At 38.7% G+C, this 22,569-nt stretch overlaps 1 protein-coding gene across 5 annotated transcripts in view; it reads right to left on the reverse strand.

The window, feature by feature from the left end:
- NTNG1 (netrin G1) overlaps window positions 1-22,569 on the reverse strand; it is a 307,008-nt gene that overhangs the window by 29,202 nt on the left and 255,237 nt on the right. The window contains exons 6-7 of one of the 5 annotated variants that reach the window (XM_029949309.1): window positions 20,852-21,019; window positions 15,344-15,478 (exon numbers count right to left, since the gene is read on the reverse strand). The exons of 3 other annotated variants lie outside the window; for them this stretch is intronic. In XM_029949309.1, the coding sequence (XP_029805169.1) occupies window positions 15,344-15,478; window positions 20,852-21,019 (303 nt within the window). The remainder of the gene's footprint in view (window positions 1-15,343; window positions 15,479-20,851; window positions 21,020-22,569) is intronic. One more of the 5 variants, XM_029949310.1, reaches the window with a different exon arrangement.

The raw sequence follows: 22,569 nt of genomic DNA on the forward strand, positions 1-22,569 counted from the left end.
CTACTTACTCAACTAGAATAGATCTAGAGTAGTGTCCAGTGCCTTTTACAACCAGAGTCATTAGGAGAGAGCTGAATACTCTGGACAGGAAACTTCATTTAACTCTCTAATTTTATGTGTTTTACCCCAATCTCAAGTTTGATAACCTTCTTGAGGGCACAGGCTGCATTAAACTTGCTTGACATCTTATATAGCACCTATCATGATGCAGGGTTCATAGCAAAAGGTCCATCGATGTTTGGTTATTTATTGATGGATCCCTCAACCGAGCGTCTTTCCTCTGACTCTGCTCCTTTAGAGCAGCCTTCCTCCCTGCCCTGATAAATTTGTCCTCAACAACTAGCACATTCACATGAAAGCAAAAATTAATATGCGCATGCAGCGTACAGAGGGACAGCACGTTTCAGATGCATAGACTGAACCAAGATTGGTTGACCCGGGCAGCGAGTCCCCTGTCTGTTGTGAGGGACAGTAACACTTTGCTCATGTCCTCCTTACTGTTTGGAGGCTCTGTGTCCTTATATTCACATTTGGTAGTGACATTGCTAGGGCTGAAGAAGTATCAGCTCATCCTCCGTGCCTCACTGCTTTTGGTTCACTGTTAAACTCAGCCTTCCTTCCTCATGGGTGGGATGACATGTGGTTAAATTGTTACTCATGTTATTTCTTTTAATCTTCTGCAGGAAAAAACCAACAACCTTATTCCCTTCAAAGCAAAAGCCTCAACTTGAGCATCTTGGTAATGTAAGAAGAGAAATCTTTGCTGAAAAATAGCACATAGCAGGAATTTGCTAAGGATAGCAATAATAATACTAATTATAAAGTCTCCTGAGGAGTTCTAAAATAAAAAGAGGGAACCTGAATGTATTTCTGACGCACAAATCCCTTAGCGTGTTAATTGTCACCAAGCTGAAAATGATCAAGTATCACATCCAATACAGTGATTGTTAAGTGTCCAAGCATCACTCCCGAGAAACTGGCTAATGTCCAAGTACAGAACCCAGTCTGCTTTGGGTTGGATTAGGGGTCACCATAATTCAAGGCCTGGCTAGCAGGTAGGCATTTCAGCATTACAGGATCATTTCCAGGATTTAGGACGATCCTAAAATTGATGAAGAAGTGCTTGCTGAGGGGAGGGTGAATCTAACGGATAAGTTTATAGTGAAGGCGTTATTTCTCTATTTGGAAACTGCAAAACTAAAAGGCACTGATGTTAGATAAAATTGTAACTAACATTTTGCATTCACAGGTGGCAATGAGAACTTGAAAGAATCACAAGAAAAGGACATAATAAGTATTAAATCCCATCCATTTTTAGCCTTTTTTTTTCTCTCCAGGTAGCAGCTGTGACTAGGATTGCTTTCATTCTTATCATGTCATTTGTTTGTAACTTGACTGCTTTCTTAAATTTGTTGATCCAATCCCCACCATGTTCAATGAAACTCTGAGGGCATAGTTCACCATGTGATCTTACTGTGTGACAGAAACTGGGTTAAATTTTGCTATATTATTGAATTCTCACAGATAGTGAGATGGATCTGATTCTTAGTGTCACTTTACATGAGCACATTGAGGCTGAGTAAGGCTAAATAATGGTACAAGACTGTAATTCTTGCATATAAAATGTGTACTTGAGTATATAAGGGTTTAGGCACATTAGCCTAAGTTGCAAATATTACATTTTGTTTCATTGTCCTTAAATTTCTGTCATTGCCCAATCAAGTGTTCTTCCTTCTTTATTCCAAGAGTTAAAAAAAAAAATTAACAGGTGTTAATGTCTTTTAATAAGCTTACTCATTAAAAAAAATAACTGAATATAAACAGAATTTTTTGAAGAAAGAGTATAAAGCTATCAATGGGAATAAAGCAGTCATATTTTTTATCTTCAGACACTTTCTTTCTCCCTGTCCCAGAAATATCTTACCAAGACAAGTATGCAAGGAGGAAGTTGATTTAAAAAAATGGTAATTGGGAACCTGATAAAATATACTTCAGAGTAATGCTAATCATGTATGTCAAGATAAAGGAAATTAAGTAGCTTAAGTTTTCAGTTCTCTTCAGAAAAATCAATTATAAAGCAGTTAGGCTGCTGACACTAAACAATAAATCCCTGGATTTAGTTAATAAAAAAAGCCTTCCACTTTTTGAAGGTTTTTTATTTTATCCAACAGAAGAAACTCATAACATTGATTTTTTGAGAAAGTAGGGGCTATTTACATCAGGTATCTTGAAATCCAGATACATTCTTGATCTTAGCCTGAATGAATTAGAAATCACTTGCCATCTCGGGAATATGTCTTTATAAAGCGGTTTACATTGCTCCTGGCCTTGGCTGAGTGCTTTCTCACCTCAAACTCTAATGGAGAGTGGCAAACGGGAGCCCAACTTGCGTTCACGTGGGGTTCAGAATATCGAGTCAAATTCATGGCGGGAGGAAATCTCTCTGACAACGTGCAGTTACTGAAAATGTAGTCCTCAGTTCTGGCTCTGTATTGCTATTGCCTGGGAAGCTTCCTAGAATGCAGATGCTGGGGCCGGCCCCCAGAGAATCATGCGTAAGTATGCTAGAAGGGGGCCGGCGATAACTCTTCCATTTCAGTCTCATTTAACCTTTATACAGTTGCTGAGATGTTCACAGTCTTGTCACTTTCTAGTTTTGGACGATTAGAATCTTGCTGTCATTCTTTCCCTTTTGTTCTCATGAAACCAATGACACAAAGGTTAAAGCCACCGAGAAGGAAAGTTTTTCAACAAGTGCGGTTCTGCTCATCGCTTTTCAAATGAGCAATTAATAATTCATAACAATTAACTGAGTTATGAGTTTCTCTTTCAATACGTTTCCAAACATGAATAGATTAAATGGTAATTGCCATCAAATTTTATGTTCTATTTCATGTGCCCAATAAAAGTTTATCTTTTGGAACTCGCTTTGTATTTCCTTTTGATATATTCATAACCCAATGCAATATACTATATTAAAATATTTATTATTAACCTATCAAATATTAACCACTTTTAAATTATATGGATGAAAGAAAACAAATAGGCTACTTGTTTAAGTTTTTATGATTCTCCTTCTTTTAATACGATTTGGATTTGTAGAATACATGCTGGTAAAAACTGATGACAGGAGATACTTCTGCCCCTTATGTAATTTTTTCCAAGGCATGTGGATGCCCTGGATTTCCCAGCCACCATCATTCTGTGAACACTAAGTGATAAAAACAAATAAGCAAAACACCTGGGCTTTAGAATCAGCCCATCCTGCGTTAAAATCTACACTTACTATCTCGTCCCCTAACTTCTCAAATTTTAATGCAAATATGCATACGAATCACCTGGAAATCTTGTTAATAATGCAGATCAGGAAGTCTGGGGGAGGGCCTGAAACTCTCATTTCTGACAAATTCCCAACTGCCGGATGCTGCTGGCTGAAAGATCATACTTTTAGATTGCAAGAATCTAGATGTGCTGGGTACTTGGCCTCTTTGAGCCTCGATTCACTTATCTGTAAAGTGGGGACAACCGCTAATGGGATTTTGTACACATTAAACAAGTCAGGGTCAATGGCTGGCACAGTTCCCCACACATGGCGTCCACTTAATAGTAGACACTGTGGTCATTATTAAATGTAATAGAGAGAGCATATTGGAGCCCTAAACAATTTTAAAGACTAAACCATTTTCATCTATGACTGAAAATAAATGCTAAACTAGAAAACGTGTAAGACTCCAAATCATATATAAGATCCTAGGATTATAGGTTGGAAAAGAGATTCCTGTGACCAGAAAAACAAGCTAGAAAAGTGATACTGGAGGTTGGTCTTCTCAGATTTCAACTGGAGTGAGGGACTGTTGGATTGGAGACCCTTAAACTGTCAGACCTTAGATGGAAGGGATCACATTTTTGTTGCCTTTGGTGCTAAAATTAACACAATTCCTGGCACACAGTTGGGCTCTAATATTTCAAAATGAATGACAGTATGACAGTATGAATAAATGAATGAATGAATGACTGAGGGAATGAATGATGGCGTGAACAAGTGAATGAGTCCAACAATCCTCTAGCCAGCCCTGTTTGCTGTGGAGAAAAATTCAACACGTTTTGCGAAACTCTGTTAAGAAGCCTTTCTATCACCTTGGTTAAATTGAATTTAGTAACCAAAGATGAAATTAAAGATATAGATTTCCTATAGAGTATGCTACAATCTGACCCCATTTGTTGTGTATCAGGAACATACGGGCTGTGATTGATTTAATCATGTGGTATTAGAGGGGCCTATCAATAGGTGAAACACAAACTCCTCCATCCCAAGACTCTGGACAGTCTTGAGTAAAAATGTGGCTTCAGAAAATTTAAAGCCTGATATAAGCAGATAGATTTCAAATGTCATGTCTATGTGTATATACGTAGTTTAGCATCCTTGCTACAAAATCAGCCACTTTAATTTTTATTTTAATTGGAAAGAAGAAGGGTGTGCTAGCTCAGTAAAGACCTCATAACATATTCAAATATCTTCCATGAGGGCACTAGTTAAAGCTGGATCAGCAAAATCATTGAAAAGGCAGCCATTGTAACATTATATCACTAATAAACTGCCAGATTAATCGTGGCAACAAGCCCTCCTACAAACCCCCAAGCTTTGTCTGTTTGTACTCAAAATCATGTGAACAATGTGGTTGTCTATAGTATTGATTTTCATGATAAAGAATACAGATTAGCATAAGACTAAGTCCATAGGGTCAAAATACTAATTAAAAAGAGGTCTCCAGGTGATTCTTAAAAATAATTACATCAATATTTCATTATTTTTGTACTTCTGTCTCTGAGACCTACACCCATTTCTTCCAGAGTTGTAGCACAGAATAAATAGCTGCAATACATAATATTAATCCTACACTTTTGTAGAACATGGAAAAGAATTTTATGAAAAATACAATTTAGCAATTGTTTCTGTTTTAAAGCATCCAGCAATGTCTGGATGATCTTGATTGACTGCTATCTACCAGAATGAGTCGGTGACTGAAGTTGGATGCAGAGCGGATGAATTGTGTGTGGGCCTGAATTTTAGTGTGTATGTGCCTGTTTTAGATGGACTCCATCCTCATTGGAATTTACATCGAGATAGTCAATTGCGCTGTATTAACGCATGCCTCTTCTCCCTACCTTGCAGCATTGGAAAATTAAAGGTTGACTATAATTTTTAAAAACAGAACATTTGACAAAGATGGGATGAAGAGCATATAGCCCTTAAGTAAGGATGGTCATGACACAGTCTGTCCCTAGAGGTAGAGTCACATGATCCAGAATGCCCTGGGTTCAATGCACTGAGTCACACTCAAAAGGGCCTTGGGCAGAAAAGGCAGGGGTTCATGGCACTGACGCTTTACTTAAAATAATTACCTTTGACATCAAAGCCGACTGTAAAAAAAGAAATAAATTCTCAGTGGGTTTTGTATGTATTTTTTTCCTGTACCCTCCATGTTGTAGGTGATACTATAAATCTCCCTTAGTAGAGCTTTTTGCTGATGTTCAAGGTGATGGGTTGTTCCTGCAGAATGCAACAGAATGATTCCTCACACCAACATGAGCAATCCTGATTGGATTATGGCCACCCTGACTTCTCTTTCATTAGTTGCTGATTGTACTAAATTGATGCTAAATTGACTCGGCTGGCTCGTAAGCCTTTAAACGGCTGGCACCGACTATGCCTGTGATCTTGTTCTGGAAATTATATGGCTGCAACCTTCATGTTTCTGGAAATCCTAACATTTTTCTTAAGGTCAATTAGGGGCTGGTAAATATGAATCAGTTAGACCAGCCCCTCGTGATACCCAAATCAAGAAAGAAGACACACTTTAATGAAATGTGTGTGTTTTTTTTCTTAATGTCCTCTTCTCTCTTGCTTCATACTTTCTCCGCTTTATTAAACAGGTCCTCTGTTTCTTCATTTCTAACTGCTGGGTGAGCTTGAAAGAAATCAGACTATGGTCTGCAGGCCAAATAGAACCTCCCTCCTGTTTACTGTGGCCTATGAAATAAGAACGCTTTTTACATCTTTACGTGATTGAAAAAGAATCAAAGGGAGAATCATATTTCATGTTGTGTGAAAATATATGAAATTCAAATTTCAGCGTCCATAAACAAAGTCTGATTGGAACATAGACACACTCATTCATTTCAGTGTCATGTTGGGTTGATTCAGGTCTACAACAGCAAAGGTGAATAGTTGCAACAGACTGTATGGCCGAGGAAGCCTGAAATAATTACTATCTGACCCTTCATAGAAAATGCATCTTGACCCCTGGAGTGAATCACCAAAGTCTCTGTCTCCATGTTCCAAGTAAAAATGACAAAATCCTATAAACGTTGTAGCAAACTCACTTACTAAAAATTTGCTAATAACTGCTTTGCCATTTTCAATTCGATCTAGGTTTTTCTGTCTACAAAATATGGAAAATAATCTTAACCTCTCTTGTAGAATGAGATAGTGCATGCATGCTCTTGACACACAGAAAGTGCACAATGAGTAACAATTTTTATTATTTTAAAATAGTTATTACTCCTCAGAAATTGGTCCAAATTCAGGTAGGTCAAACCTTTTGTGAGATTTCAGAATCACAGAATTTCAAACCAACAAGGGGCCTGAGAACACCCAAGCACTCTCTAGGACAGAAAAGGCTGACGTGTTGAGCAAGCATTCCTTGGAGAGCTGATAGCAGTCACACCCAGGATCAGTGTCCCTGATTTCATCGTGTTAACTTCTAAAATTTAGTTATCAGGAACCCTACCTATCCTGGTTTATCTGTGACTCCTTTACCCCAGAATTCTAATTGATGGTGGCTGAGAACTGATTTCACTTAAATAACATTTTTTTTCTCCCACAAATTTCAAGTGTGGCGGCCCTTTTACAATTGGGCTGATTTTCATACTTAGGCATTATCTTTATATACACAGCTGCAGAAGTTTTTGAGATTCTCTTTCACTCACACACACACACACACACACACACACACACACGTGTAAAGAGTGGCTCAAGGTGAAACTCCAGTTAGGTATTGCCTAAAGCAAGGAAAGAACTTCATGTATTGTATTTCTTCTTGGCCTCCTCGTCATCTTACTATCAGATAAGACCATGCTGTTGCTTTGATTCTGGGACACTAGTAGATAAAGTTGTACCCACATTTCTCCATGAGTTTTAGCATTTCACATGCCTTTCACTGTTTAACTGGTATGGTGGTGTGAAATGGTAGAATTTGGGCATTCTTGTCATTTTCAAAATTCTCTTCAAATAAAGGGGGAACATGCATACAGATTGCCACGTAAATATGGAAAGTTTCTTATTGAGGTCAGATCTGAGGCCCCTCCCTGAGCACAGGGTAGCTGAGTAGCAGGCAAACCTCAGAATGTCAGGAAGTGGTCTGGACTTGCTCTTGGTATACCCACTATCTGTATCTGTCCTATGCCAACCTCTAACAATTTGCGAGACACAGGGTTTGATTTTGAATGTGTTTAGGATATGATCCAACTATGAAGGGCATTCTGAACAAGGCATTCCTTTCAAGCTGCCCCAGTTTTGCCTCTTATGGTTGCTCCAAATGGAGTCATTGCGTGGTGTGAAGGGGGACAGCACTTTCGGTGGCATGAAGGTAAGCCTTGACTTCCCTGCTCATGGATGGCATCAGGTCCCTGACGCACTGCAGGTTGGTGGGCTTTTCCTGCCAATCCCAAATTAAAGTTATGTTAAGAATGGAAGGGAAACAGGACTGGAACTGGAAAGTGATGGCTATTAGCATGACTGAGTGCTGTGGCCTCGTCCTGCTGAGTAAGGAGAAATTTCACAACTGGGAGCAACCCCGGGGTTTGCTCTTCTAGATGACAAAATGAGCCTTTTCTCCCCAGGAGGACTACCAAGCCTATTTGTAATGCCTACAAATTGCTACTTTCTATCTTCTGTCATCCTAATATTTTCCTTTTTAAATTACCTCGGGGAGGCTCCTACTGGTTCTGTTTAATGAGCACTTCCTTCCCACCCTTAGGAGTTGAACAACAGTAACATCAAGTATCTTTCCAACTATTTACTTTTCATCACTGTTATGTACGTGCTGCTCAGCAAGGGAGATGAGACTGTTGTTCGAGTTGCTAGCAAGGAAATTAAAAACTTGGATTCAGTGATGCCATTCATGTCTAGTGATAGAGTTGTAAGATATCTTTGAAGCATCAAAGATATCCTTGTTTAAGTGACATGCCACCTATCAATGGATTCAAAATGAGAGGTCAGCTGGTGAAATGTGAATTGGACATTTTAATGCAACACAGCAAATAGTAGGAGACTGCAACTGGAGGCAATTGAAAAATTACAAGTTAGGTTGAAGGTATTTGTCCAAGGAGGTATAATCTTCAACTCAGTGAGGCAATTGGAAGCATCATCTTAATGATCACAAGTTGTCAGTTCTGTAGACATTAATCTCATACAAAAAAAAAAAGAACAAGGAAAATAGAAAAGAAATCTTCCTAATCTATACTAGCAGGAAAGCTAGGTTAAGAACCAATTAGTTTCTAGAAAAAAAGGATTTACCAAGAAGTGAGGACAGAGAACATGGCAGGTGAGAAGCATGAGAATCTACTCATTGGTAAGGAAAGATGAGAACCCAGAGGAGAACTGAATGGCCAAACCTGTTCTTAATACAACTTGAGGTATCTCACGATGCCTTTCCTTGGCTCACTCAGTCTACTAGACCCAAAAAGCTGGACAGGTCTTAGAGCTCCTTTCACCCAACTATTCATTTAGCCCAAAACTCTGCCTAAAAGCCTCATTCACAGGAGCCCATCCAACTTCTCTTTGAATTCTTTGAGTCTGGGGATTTATCATTACCCAAGGTGTTGTACTGTATATTCTTAAAACAGCTGGGGAGATTAATTTTTGGAAAATGCTAAGCTGAGACTGACCTCTCTCTTTTACCCACTGGTCTCCATTCTATCTTCCTGAACCAACATGTCCACTTGTTACATGAGAGCCCTCCAAACCCTGGTTGACATGTGTCAGCCTACTTTAGCTCTCTTTATGAAAATTCCTTCATCAAAGACAGAACTTTCCTACATCACTGCCTGCTGCGTTAGAATGTGGTCTCCCAGGACTAGACTCTTGATGTGGGCAGCTTGGGGCACCTGTCAGAAGGAATATGACTTCTTTTGGTCTTTGTTCAGCCTGAAATTGTGTTAGCTTCTTCACTGTGCATGACGTACTACTGTCTAGAATTGAGCTTGAATGTGAGCTGAGATTGCCATGTCTTTGTCACCTTTATACTATCCTGCATTTTTGCAACTCCTATTTTTTAGCCTTACTCTGCAGCACAGTGTCTGCCACACAGTAGGGACTAAATAAATGTTTGTCAAAACCCTGGTGGGAACCCTTGGATAGCCATGTTGGTTATTCTAAACGTCTCCTCTTTTAGGTCATCTATTGGGAACAATTTGTGCTTTTATTTCTAAAATAAATGTGTGTGGGTCTGCGTGTATGTTTACAAAGGGTCTAAAATCTTATTGTCTCCCCTCCCCCCAATATATTTTGAACTTTTCTTAAGGTTTGGGACAATGTCCCTTAAAGGTTTTTATTAGTGCATGGTCTCTTATGTGATACTACCATCTCTGTATTACCCCAGAGTGGAAGTACTAGTTTCCTGACTGCTTTTTCCCATTCTTTTGAGTGAAGAAATTCCTGTCAAGGAAAGTCAACAATTAGCAGAACACATCTTTTTAGCAAATATCTTGATATTTGAATTCCCTCATTTTGGAAGATTCCAGAACATCTAGATTTTCTAATTTGGCTTAGAAAAATATCTGTATCTTCTAAATGGTTGTGTGGTCTATAATACACTCTTACAATACCTTTTTTATAAGCTCCTTGGTCTTGACTGAAAAATATTTTGCTTTTCTATTTTCTAATTCACAATGTGAGTCTATGCCTTCTTGACACGTGGCAGTCTTTTCTAACCTTATTACATTTTTTTTCAAGTTAGTTTTACTCTTGCATATCTTTATTCCATGCATGAGTTACATTTCACCTCCATGATGCCTGCATATTTATTCTTGGCATTAAAAAAATTGACATTCTCAATGATTATGGTGGTAGGCAATGTTGACTGTCTTCCAAAGATGTCTACCTCCTAGTCGCTGCAATTTGTTCTTTTACATGGCAAGAGCAACTTTACAGAGAAATTAAATAAGGACCTTGAGGTAGAGAGATTATCCTGGATTATCTGTGTGTGTCCAATCTAATCATATGAGTCCTTAAAAGTGGAGATCCTTTCTTAGCTGTGGTCAGAGAAAGACATAATGATGGAAGAAAGACACACAGAGATAGAAAGTTCTTAGCTTTGAAAGTAGAGAGAGGGCATGAGCAAAGGAATACAGGTGGCTTTTAGAAGCTAGAAAAGGCAAGGAAACAGATTTTTTTTCCCCTAGAACCTCCAGAAAGATACACAGCTCTGATGACAGCTGGATCTTAGCCCAGTGAGATCCTTGTTGGTCTCCTAAATCCAGCACTGTAAGAAATACATTTGTGTTGTTTTAAGTCACTAAGTTTCTGGTAGTTTACTAGACTAGCAGTAGAAAATGAATGTAACTATTGTGTGTTCTCTGGGAAGGAAAACATCTAAGCCATATTGTTCCCCAAACTTTCCCTTATTCTTCTGAGAATAACTGTTGTGATTTGCCACACTGTCTGGTTTTACAGTCTTATAAGGGTATTTTTACAATATCCCACTCAAACTTAATTAAAAATCTTCTTGATCAGGCCATTGAGTTTTCTGATAACCCCCTCTTTTTTTTTTTTTTTTTTGTCCTGATCCCTTCCATGGTACCATAGGCCATGGTCCAGCAACTGAATCTCAGCCTTCTCTTTGTTACATGTACATAGTTCTTGATTTCCTACATGCTCTGTTATCTTCCAAAATCATAACACTGAACTATGTTACTAAATCTTTTGATGTTAATCCAGAGCATCTAGATTTTCTAATTTGGCTTTGAAAAATATCCATATCTTCTATTGGGAACTATTTGGTAGCTTAATGTGTACTTCATGATATTCTAATGTGTCTTATACATCCTCCAGGGAAATGACACACCTCCTCTTCAGCCTCATTGGTTCTATGTGTGGCTATTTCCATTCCATTTTCCAAAACAAAATACTACAAACCTCCCCTATGTCCAGTCTCTTTGGTACTGGGAACAACTATTTCATTACTTCCCAATACACGTTAGCCCTCTGCATTTTATGTGAAGCATGGCACTGGCTTCCTTTTGCGATGGTTTAACTTTATTTTCTGGGGTATGATTCATCCCTCTTCACTAATTTCAAAGGGGCACATAAAAAAAACCCCTCCCTCTCCTCAATGTCTCATTCTTCTGTTAGTGACCTCAACACTAATTTTGATTCTGCTTGGTCTCCTTGAAATCTTTTTATTTCTGCTTTCTCTCCTGGATTGGGTGTGCTCCGTGTTGTCTAAAGACCATTCATTCTGATGGTTTTCAAGTGTTTTGCCTTTTATGTCAGAAAGACCAGCTTACATTTATGGAGCATACAGTTGGCGGACCCCTGAGGCAGAAGGTTCACTTACGAGTCTAAAAGTTCTTCATTTCACCTGCTGAAGCCATAGCTTTATTTTGGGGGCTAGCTTTTCATCAATCTCTTAAATCAGCCTTGACTCTAACCAAGGGCATTTTAGAGCTTCCTAGGTCCACAGTTCGGAATTTCAATAGTGGTCCTGCTTGCTGATGTTCTGCACCATCACTGTACGCTAACTTTTAAACACGGATTCTTGCCCAGCATTTTGACACATCAACATGTGCTTGGAATTAAATAATAATAATCAAGGGCTTACTGTCTACCATGAAATCTACATTCATTATTTTTCTTGAATTTTCACAATTATTGTATGTGTTAGGTCCTAGTATTACCCCCATTTTAAGATGAAAAATTGTGCTCAGAGAGTCCAGGTGATTTCCTCTAAGTCTTGTAGGTAGTAAGAGGTGGAGATGACATTCAAACCCAGAGCCTAAATGGGTGTGCTTTGTCCCTGCTCATGGCTGCCAGCACCACTGCCAGCCCTATTTACCTCTGCTTTCTTCTTGGCATTGGTTTCTTGTTGTCAGGTTAATCACTGCCACTGATAATGTGGCTAACTTAAGGATGGGGTCATCTCAGTAGAAGTGTGGAGGGGGGTAGTGGGTGGAGGGAAGAGAGAAAGAGAGAGAATTGACTTGAGGGGCTTTTCTGAGTACATTCATGTGTGTGTACACATGGGAGAGATATGAAAAATATTTGTCAACCTATAATCACCAACTAGTTAGAATGACATCTGTTATAATACTGGTGCTGGAGGCACCTGACTACGACAGGTATTACCCCAGTAGCTGCTGGATCTTGGGGGTGGTCTGAGAGAGCCTGGGGAAGGCACTTAGAGATCCTCACACCATAGCCATTTATCAACTGACAGAAGAACTTCTGTATTTTTACAGGGAATATCAGCCCTATGAGGGTGGGTCTGAGGGAAGGAAAAAAAGTATTTCAGAGTGAGAAAAAGCTATTGCATACTCAAAGGTGTATTTGAAATATGTTAGATTTATATAACAAATCCCATCTCATCCTGTTCTGGTCCTTCCTTTACAGAGCATCCAGAATAATCCTTCTAAAACAAAATCTGACAGTTTTATTCCTCTGCTTAAAGCTGCATGATGAATCCCATGTCTGTCTCTTCCTTGATGAGAAGAAATCCCTCAGCTTAGTGTTCATGAAGCCATCTGATCTGGTCTCTGGTGGCCTTTTCAACATCTTCACTCCCTCCCAGCACACACACACGTGCACACACACACACACACACACTCATCCCTTATCCCCTCATCATATTAAAACGATTTCATATTTCTGGAACATAGTGGATTGGCTCATGCAATTTTGCTCAAGAAGCTCCCTCCTGTAGGGTTCCTACTAATCCTTCAGTACTGAATCAGACATCACTTCTCTGGGAAGCCTGACTTCACACCTGGGCATCACTAAAAGCACACACAGCTCTTTGGCTCTGATTATCTTCTTTCATAATCATTGGGTTGCAGGTCGGCCTCTTACCTCAGCTTGTGAACTCCAAGCCCATATGTTCACAGCAGCTATCTTTCTTCATCCTTGGAACCTCTACTGTTAGCGCAATGGCTAATTAATGGAAGGTGCTCAAGAAATACTCAAGAGGATAAAGCATTTACTTCCATAATCTCGCTGATCCACACATACCAAGGATGTGAGAGGCTGCAGCTGAGGTACAAGAGTTTTCTATATTGCACAGCCCTCGTGTGGTAGGGCCATGCATAATCCAGTCTTCCAATTCCAGAAGGGAAAATTTGATGACATTATACTTTTTATAATACTTCAGTAATTAATACAGAAAATCACATGAGGACCTTTTTGGGATATATTTCCCCTAAGGCTAGTTTTCCTCTCTAATGTCGTTCTCTGATTACACTACAGGAACTCATTCCTTAGGTCCTGCTAGATCTGGAAATTTACACGAACCCTTTCTTTTGGAGAAGTGTGTCTTAATTGTGAAGTCTTCTACCTTATGCCTTGAGTCTTGGACCTGTTTTGGGTCCTTCCTTTGTCCCTCCTTCTCTCCTTTTGACTGCTGGATTTCTCTGGGCCTCCACACCCAGAGGTTAGGGACCAAAGGCTGTCCTCTGAGTCCTGGCTCCTCACATGGTCCTTGGGGTCTACCAAGTCTTCCATACCCATAGGTGCTTCTAGGAATCTATAGCAAGTAGGACTTTTAAACCATGGCCTTGTGCAGAGCTCATGTGCAGGTCTGCTGCCTGACTTCTGTTTATCTTCTAATGCTCCTCTCCAGCATGACTGGAGATGCTCACCTCCAGCTCCTTGACCCCATCTTAACCTTGGCAAACTCAATGGCAAATTTCTCAAACTCTCACCACAGTTCTTTGCCACCCATGGCAATAGGATGGCAGTTCATTTCACTTTGGCTTTATATTATGTAGAATGGTGGCTTACAGATAACTATAAATTCCACAAGTGGCTGGTGAAATATTCTGTATGGCCTTGGACTTGGCTTTGGACAGTTCCTGCATGCTGAAATTGTTTTCAAAAGAAAAGTAAGCAAAAAAAAACCAACAACAAAAAAAAACCAGACAAACCAAGAAAAACTCCCAAAACAGAAAAACGCTGACAACAACGAGAAAACAAAAACAAAAACAAAAAACCATCTAGAGCTGTGCTGTCCAACACGGTAGACACATGTGGCTATTAAACCCTGCAAGATGCTCAGTCCTAATTGAGATGCTCTGTAATAATAAAACATGCATTTGATTTCAAATATAGTATGAAAAAAACATATCTTTATAGTTTTGATATTGAATGATAGTATTTGAGATATTTGGGTTAAATACAATAAGTTGTTAAAATCAATTTCTTTTTAAATGTGGGGAACAAAACATTTAAAATTCCATATGTGGCTTGCACCGTGTTCTGTTGGACTGCACTGCTCTGGAGGGTTTGCCTGGTGGCCCTTTGATATTAGTAAGCTAAATGTGTGCGGATAGACTAGTAAGTTAGTGCATAATGGAAAAGCAGAAAGGGTTATGAATGACAGAAGGAAGCTTCTGCTCAGATTTTTAAATTTCTGTTCCCTGAACACACCGACATGCCACCTGCCTGGGAAGCTTTTACGAAGGTGTGATAATCCTCAGAGAAATGAGGCCGAACCAAATGGCATCTGTCTAAGGCTCGCTGCATGGTGCCTAACCTCAGAGGCTTAAAATCAATATTGATTTTTGTCACTATTTTACTCTGGCATTTAAATATCCCTTAGATTTATTACCCTGAGGTTTTTGGTTCCGATTCAGTGATGGGTGTGATAGCAGGGGTGGTTATAAGTTATGTAGATATCATTTAATTTATGAACTCTGGAGCTTTGGGGTAGCTTTCAGTTCAAGAAATATATTAACCACATCCACATCACCCTTCATTCTGCGGCGAGGATTTCCAAGCGGGGTCCCTATTGTGCCACTTAATTTATGGTCTGGCCAGGTACATGGATCTGAGTACAATATTTCAATATAAGTTGCTCCTGCATTCAGAGGGGAAGAGGGTGGGCTTCAAAGAAGCCGGCTGGACAGCTGATGGATTGCCCCTTCTCCTATACGCAGGCTGGGGCCTTAAGTAGCTTTTAGAGCTTGTCAGTGGCGTGGGTCTTTTTCTGCTCTGAGAAGCTGCACACAGCGGCCTGGACAAGCAGATCAGCCATGCTGCAACAGGCAGAGGGCAGCTCCCAGAGTTACTTACGTTGACAGCCGTAGTGCCAGGAATTTCCCGGCAGACACTCATCACACTTAGGCCCTGTCGTTCCCGTCTTACACTCACAAAATCCTGAGCCATTACAACGATCATGGACTGAGCCCAAAGGGTTACAATAACACTCTGTAGAGACAAGACAACACACAGGCTGGAGACAGGTCTGCATGGCTTATAGGTTATCAAGACAGGAGCGTCACTTAAATGCATCACTTACTTAAAGAAAGATGTCCGCTAATGAAATGCTTTGGCAAATACGGCTGTTTCAGGCCCCTTTATTTATTTCCTCAGCCTTCCGTGCTGCCGTTTTTATGATATGGGAGGAAATTAACTGAAAAGTTCCCAGGAAATAAGACATCATGCTCTTCATGGCTAACAGATCCTAATAGAGATTCCATTTGTTAGGGCATTTTTAGATGGTTTGATGAACACCATAAGAAGTTTGTATATCAAGGATAAATCAATATGCCATCAGTGTAAAATCTGTTTTAAATTATTCAAATGGCCTTATCTGTTACACTCAATATTTGAGAAGTGCTGAACATTTTTAAAGTGCAATATGAATGCATTTTGTTCACTCAAAGGCACTTTTACTTTATGATATGGTGGAGCACTTTAACTTATTTATATATATACTGTTTTGTGATGAGCCTTTAGATTCTCTAACTGCCAGGCCCGTTAGTATGGTTTTTATACGGCCTAGATTAACAATCATGGGAGAAAAATAAATCTTGTAATCCCAAGTAAATTTCAACATAGGCATACTTTGAGACATATTTCATTATAATGTCTCCCGGCAGGACAAAACAACTCTGACTAATGAAGAGTAAACAGAGTCTTTCTGGATTCCTCACACATTCTTATACAGGATATTTTTGCTTCTGAAGCCCTGTTTTGCTGAAAGGCTGAGGTTGAAGTGGGAATTCCTTAAGTTTCCCTTAGCTTGAGAGGGAACAACACTTAGTTTGCAGATTTCGGGATTTGGGAGTCAAAGTTTCTTTCCTCGTTGCTCCACTCTATAATCTTGGACAAGTCATTAAGCCTCCCTATCTCTCAGTTTCCTTTATACTAAAATGGTCCCATTAAAAGGTTTTCTTATTAAAAAATAAATAAAATCATACCAACCAACCAACCAACCAACCAACGGAAGCTCCAAGAACGTCAACTTAATAGCGTCAAGTGTAGCATTTTAGACTGACAACCAAGATTCAAGGTCTAACATTATAGAGAAGTCTAGACATTTTATTCTGGTTTTATTGTAGGGCTTAATTACATTGTCTTCAGAAAATATAAGGACCTTATGATTATGATTTATTTCATGTCGATTTGCCAATTTTTGATTTCTGCATTATTGTGATACAAAGACTGATAGTGACATATGCAGGTAAAACTAAAACTAAATAAACTAAAATGTTCCCTCCTTGCGTGGCTTGGTTTGTACTTAATAACTAGAGTTTTATTTTAAGTCAGCATTTTCTATTTTAATACGGGTACATGGGAGTTGTTTAAAAATTTTTTTTGAATAGTAATTTTGTGTGGCTTTAAAATGTTTTGTGAACATATTTAGACTATAAATCTGCACCTATACTTATTCAACATTTACTATGTTTCTTACTATTTCAAGTGCATAAGTTGACAGTGAGTCACCATCATTTTGCAAACAAGAGAGTAGAGTTATATCCCGCCAACAGGAACTCACATACTATTCTGGTCAATTAGCCCGTAGCAATTATATTAATATAGGATTTAGATGCAAAGAAAGCAAACAAAATGTTTTTAAAATGTGGAACACCTAAACCAGTGATTGTCACAGGAAGAGTGATAAGTGTAATGTTACACAAGCAGTAGTGAAAATAAGTGACAAGGAGAGGTGTGGTCTACATACCACCCTATGTACAAATAACTTAGTTTTTTTTAAGAATATCACATAAGGGACCATGGTCAATGGTAGATATTGGTGACAGCCTTGGAGTACTATACCTTATTACATGAAACCACGAAGAATATGCAGGACCGTTAGGCCAAAACCAACATGAATTATTTTTGGAGTTTGATTAAAAAGTTATACTACAATTGACTTATAAGTATTAGAAGTGTCTAGTCTATGGAAGGCACCTCTGATTACCTGATCTTGGGTTTCAAGGGGAATACAAAGATAAGAAATCATAATTTGAGATACATTTAGTAGCCACTGCTGAACCTTGTGTTTTATTCTGATGTCAAGCTTGTGATTGGAGATTATCAGCAGTGATTACCCAAGGCCACAAAGCACATGTCCTCTAACTTCCTGCTGAATGCTTGAGTTTATATGAAACACAGCATGCAAGGGTGCCACCTTCATGTAATTGCTGCGTCATACAGGGTAATTCCATGCACCTTTGGAGACATGGCTGTGCTTGGAATTTGTATGAAAATAGGCAACTTCACCAGTAACCACAAGGCAGCAACCACTGTGGCAACACGGAATAGCCTGCATTTTATATTTGTCATAATATAAAATGATGCAAATAGTTTGCGACAACTATTTCAACGCAATCTACATTTTGTCAGATTTGACCTGTCCCCTCACAGCCAGGGTGGTGGATTTTATTGTCATTTGTTGAAGAGACAGCAAAATGCCTTTTTCTCCCCCTTAAATTTAGAGAAGACTTAGGTGAAGTTCAAATTTTCTGAGATTGGGGCTTAATTCTGTGAAAGTGAATTGGGTAAATATCCATTCATTTTCATTAGTGCTTTCTATACAAAAAGGTATTAAACTCGATTATTTGTGATATATGCTTTTAAATTTAATTCCCAGTCCTGCTTAATTATGGGAAAAGTGTGGGTAAGTTCATGCTTTCCCTTAGGGCAAACCTTGGCCATAGGGAGCCACAGGCTACCACTGGCCCTCAGAGAGCAAACTCCAGGTTTAGTCTGGGGTGTAGGCAGCCCCTCAAGTGGGAAAAGTGGAACCCATAGCTCTTATAGGACATAGGCCTTTTTGTTATTGATTCACTGTACGTATAAGTAAAGACAAGAGATAGATGATAGCATATACCAGCTAGCCACATTTTTCAATTCATTCTTACAAACAACTTTGCACCTTAGAAAAAGGGCAGCAATTTAAGGAATTTTTGTATTTGGAGGAATATTATAGCCAATTTTAATGGGACTTAAAAATTCTCATCTTTATGTCTACCAATTTACTTGGTTTGGAGAGTATAAAATACTGAATAGAAACACGTTTGCTTCAATAAAATAAAATTCCCCAAAGATTTATAATTTTAACTAATAAACAAACTTTCTAGAAATGGAGAAAACAAATGCTCTTGATTTTTTTTTAGGCAGGAGAAGAGATATATATTAAGCTTTTTCATATTTCATCACTAGTTGATGTTATTTAAAATACAAAAGCTAAACAGGCTGTCTTCCTGTCTGTGGATCATCAAACAGATTTGCAACAGGACTAAACCTCTTAAAATTGAATAGGAAGTGCAGATTTTATAGTTCAAAAAATTACTTTAGGACTGGAAAAAGGCCAAAGCACATAAGAACAAAATCCTCTGAGTAAAAAATATTTATTTTGAGGGATTGTTAAGTTACCTGCTATTGGAAGTTTTATGGAATCAAATCTTTTCTCTAATTTGTTTAAAATAATATGAAATTAACACTGTAAAACATGTTAATCTTAGGTACTTTATAAAATGATTTTTATTCCTGCATTCCTATTTATTTTACCTTTTCTCTTGCTTCTGTATTTATAGTATGACATTTATATATTTTTACAAGTGACATTCAGTGAAATGTAACTCGGCATTCAAAATTCAGACACCTACATGTCTTTCGGGTTTTAATAGCCTCAAATCTTTGTAACCCCAGTTGCGTAAAGGACCCTTAACAATTCCAAACTCAGTGGATTTGCTACTGTCGTCCAAAAAGCATACCTTAAGTAGAAGTCTGACAAGTTTAGTTTTGCTAATTATGTCAGGGTAGCTGGGAGAGGGTGTTCAAGCTTTGAAGTCAGGAACTAACTCTTTGCTAAAGCTGTATAATTTGGGTTAATCTGCCTTACTTTTCTCAACTAGAAAATAGAGAAAATTATCAGTGGCATACTTACCCCCCGGTTTTGTTAAAGAGGATTAAGTAAAAAATAAAATAAAATAATTGCAAGTCAGTTCACAGTTTACCAAGTGTTTCCTGTGCCTTCCATATGACCCCAGTTTGTTTGGCCAGGAGTTCTGAAAGGACTTACCTAAGGCATACAGCCATTAAACAGCAAACTGGGACTTGAACCCAGCTCTCCAGTCTCTAAGTCTAGTGATCCTTCCATTAATTCACAAATAACAAATAAGGAGGCATTTGGAAAAATAGAACATACTGTAGGTATTAACAGTATTATGTAAACTTGGCCTAATTGAATTCGAAATGACTTGAAGATCTAGTTTACGTGACACGGGCAGGGCGAGTAGCCGTATGACCTTGATGACCCAATCGGAAAACAATGATCTCAGAATTGCAGATTAGTTAGATTTCTTTTTGGATGAAAAACTACCTGTCATTTTTCAGCATGTGTTTTCTATTTAAATTAGTCTCTATATGGACAGTTCTACTTTTAAAATTAGTGGCTGATGTTATTTACCTACTGGTATGGGAACAGATACACATGTACCTTGACCATTTTAAATACATGCATTTCTTCAAAGTAAATTATGAAGAGAAATTCCATTTATTGTTTCTTATTTTTCCAGCAGCTCCCTTTCTTAAAGACATTTTCCACTGTGGCAAAGTTAAGGGAAACATTTTTGTGTGGGAGCGAATTTCCAGTTGGCCTGAGCAATAGTCATGGTGGGTAAGGGAGAGTGCTCAAGGGAACTCTGTGGACCCAGTTTTCCCTTATTTACCTTGGAAGCTAAGAGAATTAGTTGCCTACAATAGTTCTGAGAAATTGTTTCTTCTGTGAGGGGCTATAGGAAAATTAAATAAATGGAATTTCCTTGCTATGGATGAAAAGTCAGGCAAACTTCTGTATTACCAGTTGCTAATGACTTCAATTTCAAATGGCAAAAATTTTAATCAATCGGTATTTGTTGATTACCAATTACATGCAACAGTTTATCCTAACTTATCATACCTATAATTAAGTCCCATATAATGAGTTTTCATTTTAAAAGTTGAACATACAACATAAAACTTTAAGATCAGTTTGATATTACCAGGTTGTAAGATTTCATGCAAAAAAACAAAGAAGAAGAAGGAAAGAATAATAGAAAGAAAATTCTTCACCTTCTAAACAAGATTTTCAACTCATCATCTTTTAAGCAACAATAACATAAGGATTCAAACATATCCCCCAATTTCAACTGGCACAAGAGAATTTTAAGTCTACCAAAAGGATGTTTTCTCCATTGAGAAAGTTCATTCTGGCTCAGTCGTGGTGCAAATCAACAGCCTCTTCACCTTGAATAGCTCCCCATAGCTCGAAAGGCACAGAACAATAGCTGAAATTATAATGGAACTGACCTATGCACACATTCTCATCGTCCAGCTGTGCAGAAGCATTTCTGAAGTAGCCCAGCCTGCATAACTCACAGTGCTGCCCTCTAGTGTTGTGTTTACAGCTCACGCAAATGACTGTATTTAGCAGATCGATATAACTGCATCGATTGGAGTGGCCGAAGCATTCACAATCTTGCAAGGAAGAACAGAAATGTATACAGAGTGTATACAGTAGCAGAGTAATAGCACACTACATGCGCGGATAAAATGAGGAGTGGAGAAAAGATGGCAGAATGGCATTACATCTATGTGATGCAACATGACACGTGGCGACCACAGGTGGTTGTGAGTGGCATGGAAGTAGCATCTGTTTCAAGCAGGATAGAAAGGTTGGACATTCAGAGCATGACCGAAGAGTGTTTATTCTTGGCATACAACATGAACAGAAGCATTTGCAGGTGTACACCTTTTAAAATTTCGGAAGGCTCGGTTGCCATTGATGCAAAAGTCTAATTTTTGCACACTGAGAACTTCATTGTCTTTACATCACTTCCCCCATTGTTTCTTCATATTGGCACTTTAAAAAAAAAGGGAGGGAAGTATGTGAGCATCTAGGGCTTGAGCCTGTCATCAACCATGACTCCTTTGTTTAGTCTCATTGTCATTTATGTTAAGACAGTAACTCTGTCAGGGTTTCAAAGAAATCGTGGCAAATTTAATAGGGATCTGGACAACTAAACAATTCTCTTTTGTTTCTTTCCAAATGCTAAGAGGAAAGACAGCCTTTGTAAGCCGTTCATCAGGCCAAATCAGATGTTTGTTTATGAGAGAAAATACAAAAAACAGAGAGATGATTTGTATGGGAAAAGTGTTCTTAAGATTTCCTTTTTATCCAAATTTCAAACTGAGTCCCCTACAAAAGAAGGATTAGGGTGCTGATGATTAGGTAGTACCCCAAGATTTCCTTTCCTTTGTTTTCCCCGAATGTTGGAGGTGCCTCTGAGGCTGAGGTCCTGATGGTAAGAAGAACTAGACCAGGAGATGGGGAAAGAGGAGGAGAGCAGGTGGGGAAGGGTGGAAACTGACTAGATTTTTCTCTTGGTTGCATCTCAGCTAAAGCAAGAAGTTGTTCATCTAATTCAACCTTTTTCAAAAAAGTGGTAAACACAGAGCCTTAACTAGTAGCAATCAGACAGGAAAACAAACAGATGGGAGGAGTAAATAGGTGGGGAAGCTGTATTGTCTTCTCCAAATCTGGGGGTAGGCCTAGCTAGGCATTTACAAGGAAGGTCAGTGGTGATACTGCAAACCTTGTTTATCTCAAAATACTCCTCTTTTTCATGTCTGGCTTTTATTTTACCTCACTAGGAAGCCAAACACAGCCACACCTTAAGCCCATTCATTCATTCATTCATTCAATAAATATTTTATTGGGTTGAGCTACCTTGTGCCAGGTACTATGCAAGGGACTGAGTTAGTCTTTTGGCCTAGATAAACTTTGGAAGTATCACATTTGATGAGCAGAGTAAAATGAATAAGCGCTGTCAAAACGAATAAGGAAGAATAAGGAAGAGGGACGGGACTTTTTTTTTTTTTTTAACATGCTGGTATTCATCAGAATGGTGTGGATTCATTTAGTGCAGAGCTGAGGTCAAGGTCCCAACAGAAGACAATCAAATCTGGATCAAAGCAGAGGAGGACACTGGATGTGGTGAATAGTGGAAGATACCAGGATTAGGGGC

Source organism: Suricata suricatta, chromosome 8, assembly GCF_006229205.1.
Source record: "Suricata suricatta isolate VVHF042 chromosome 8, meerkat_22Aug2017_6uvM2_HiC, whole genome shotgun sequence".
Taxonomy (NCBI): Eukaryota; Metazoa; Chordata; class Mammalia; order Carnivora; family Herpestidae; genus Suricata; species Suricata suricatta.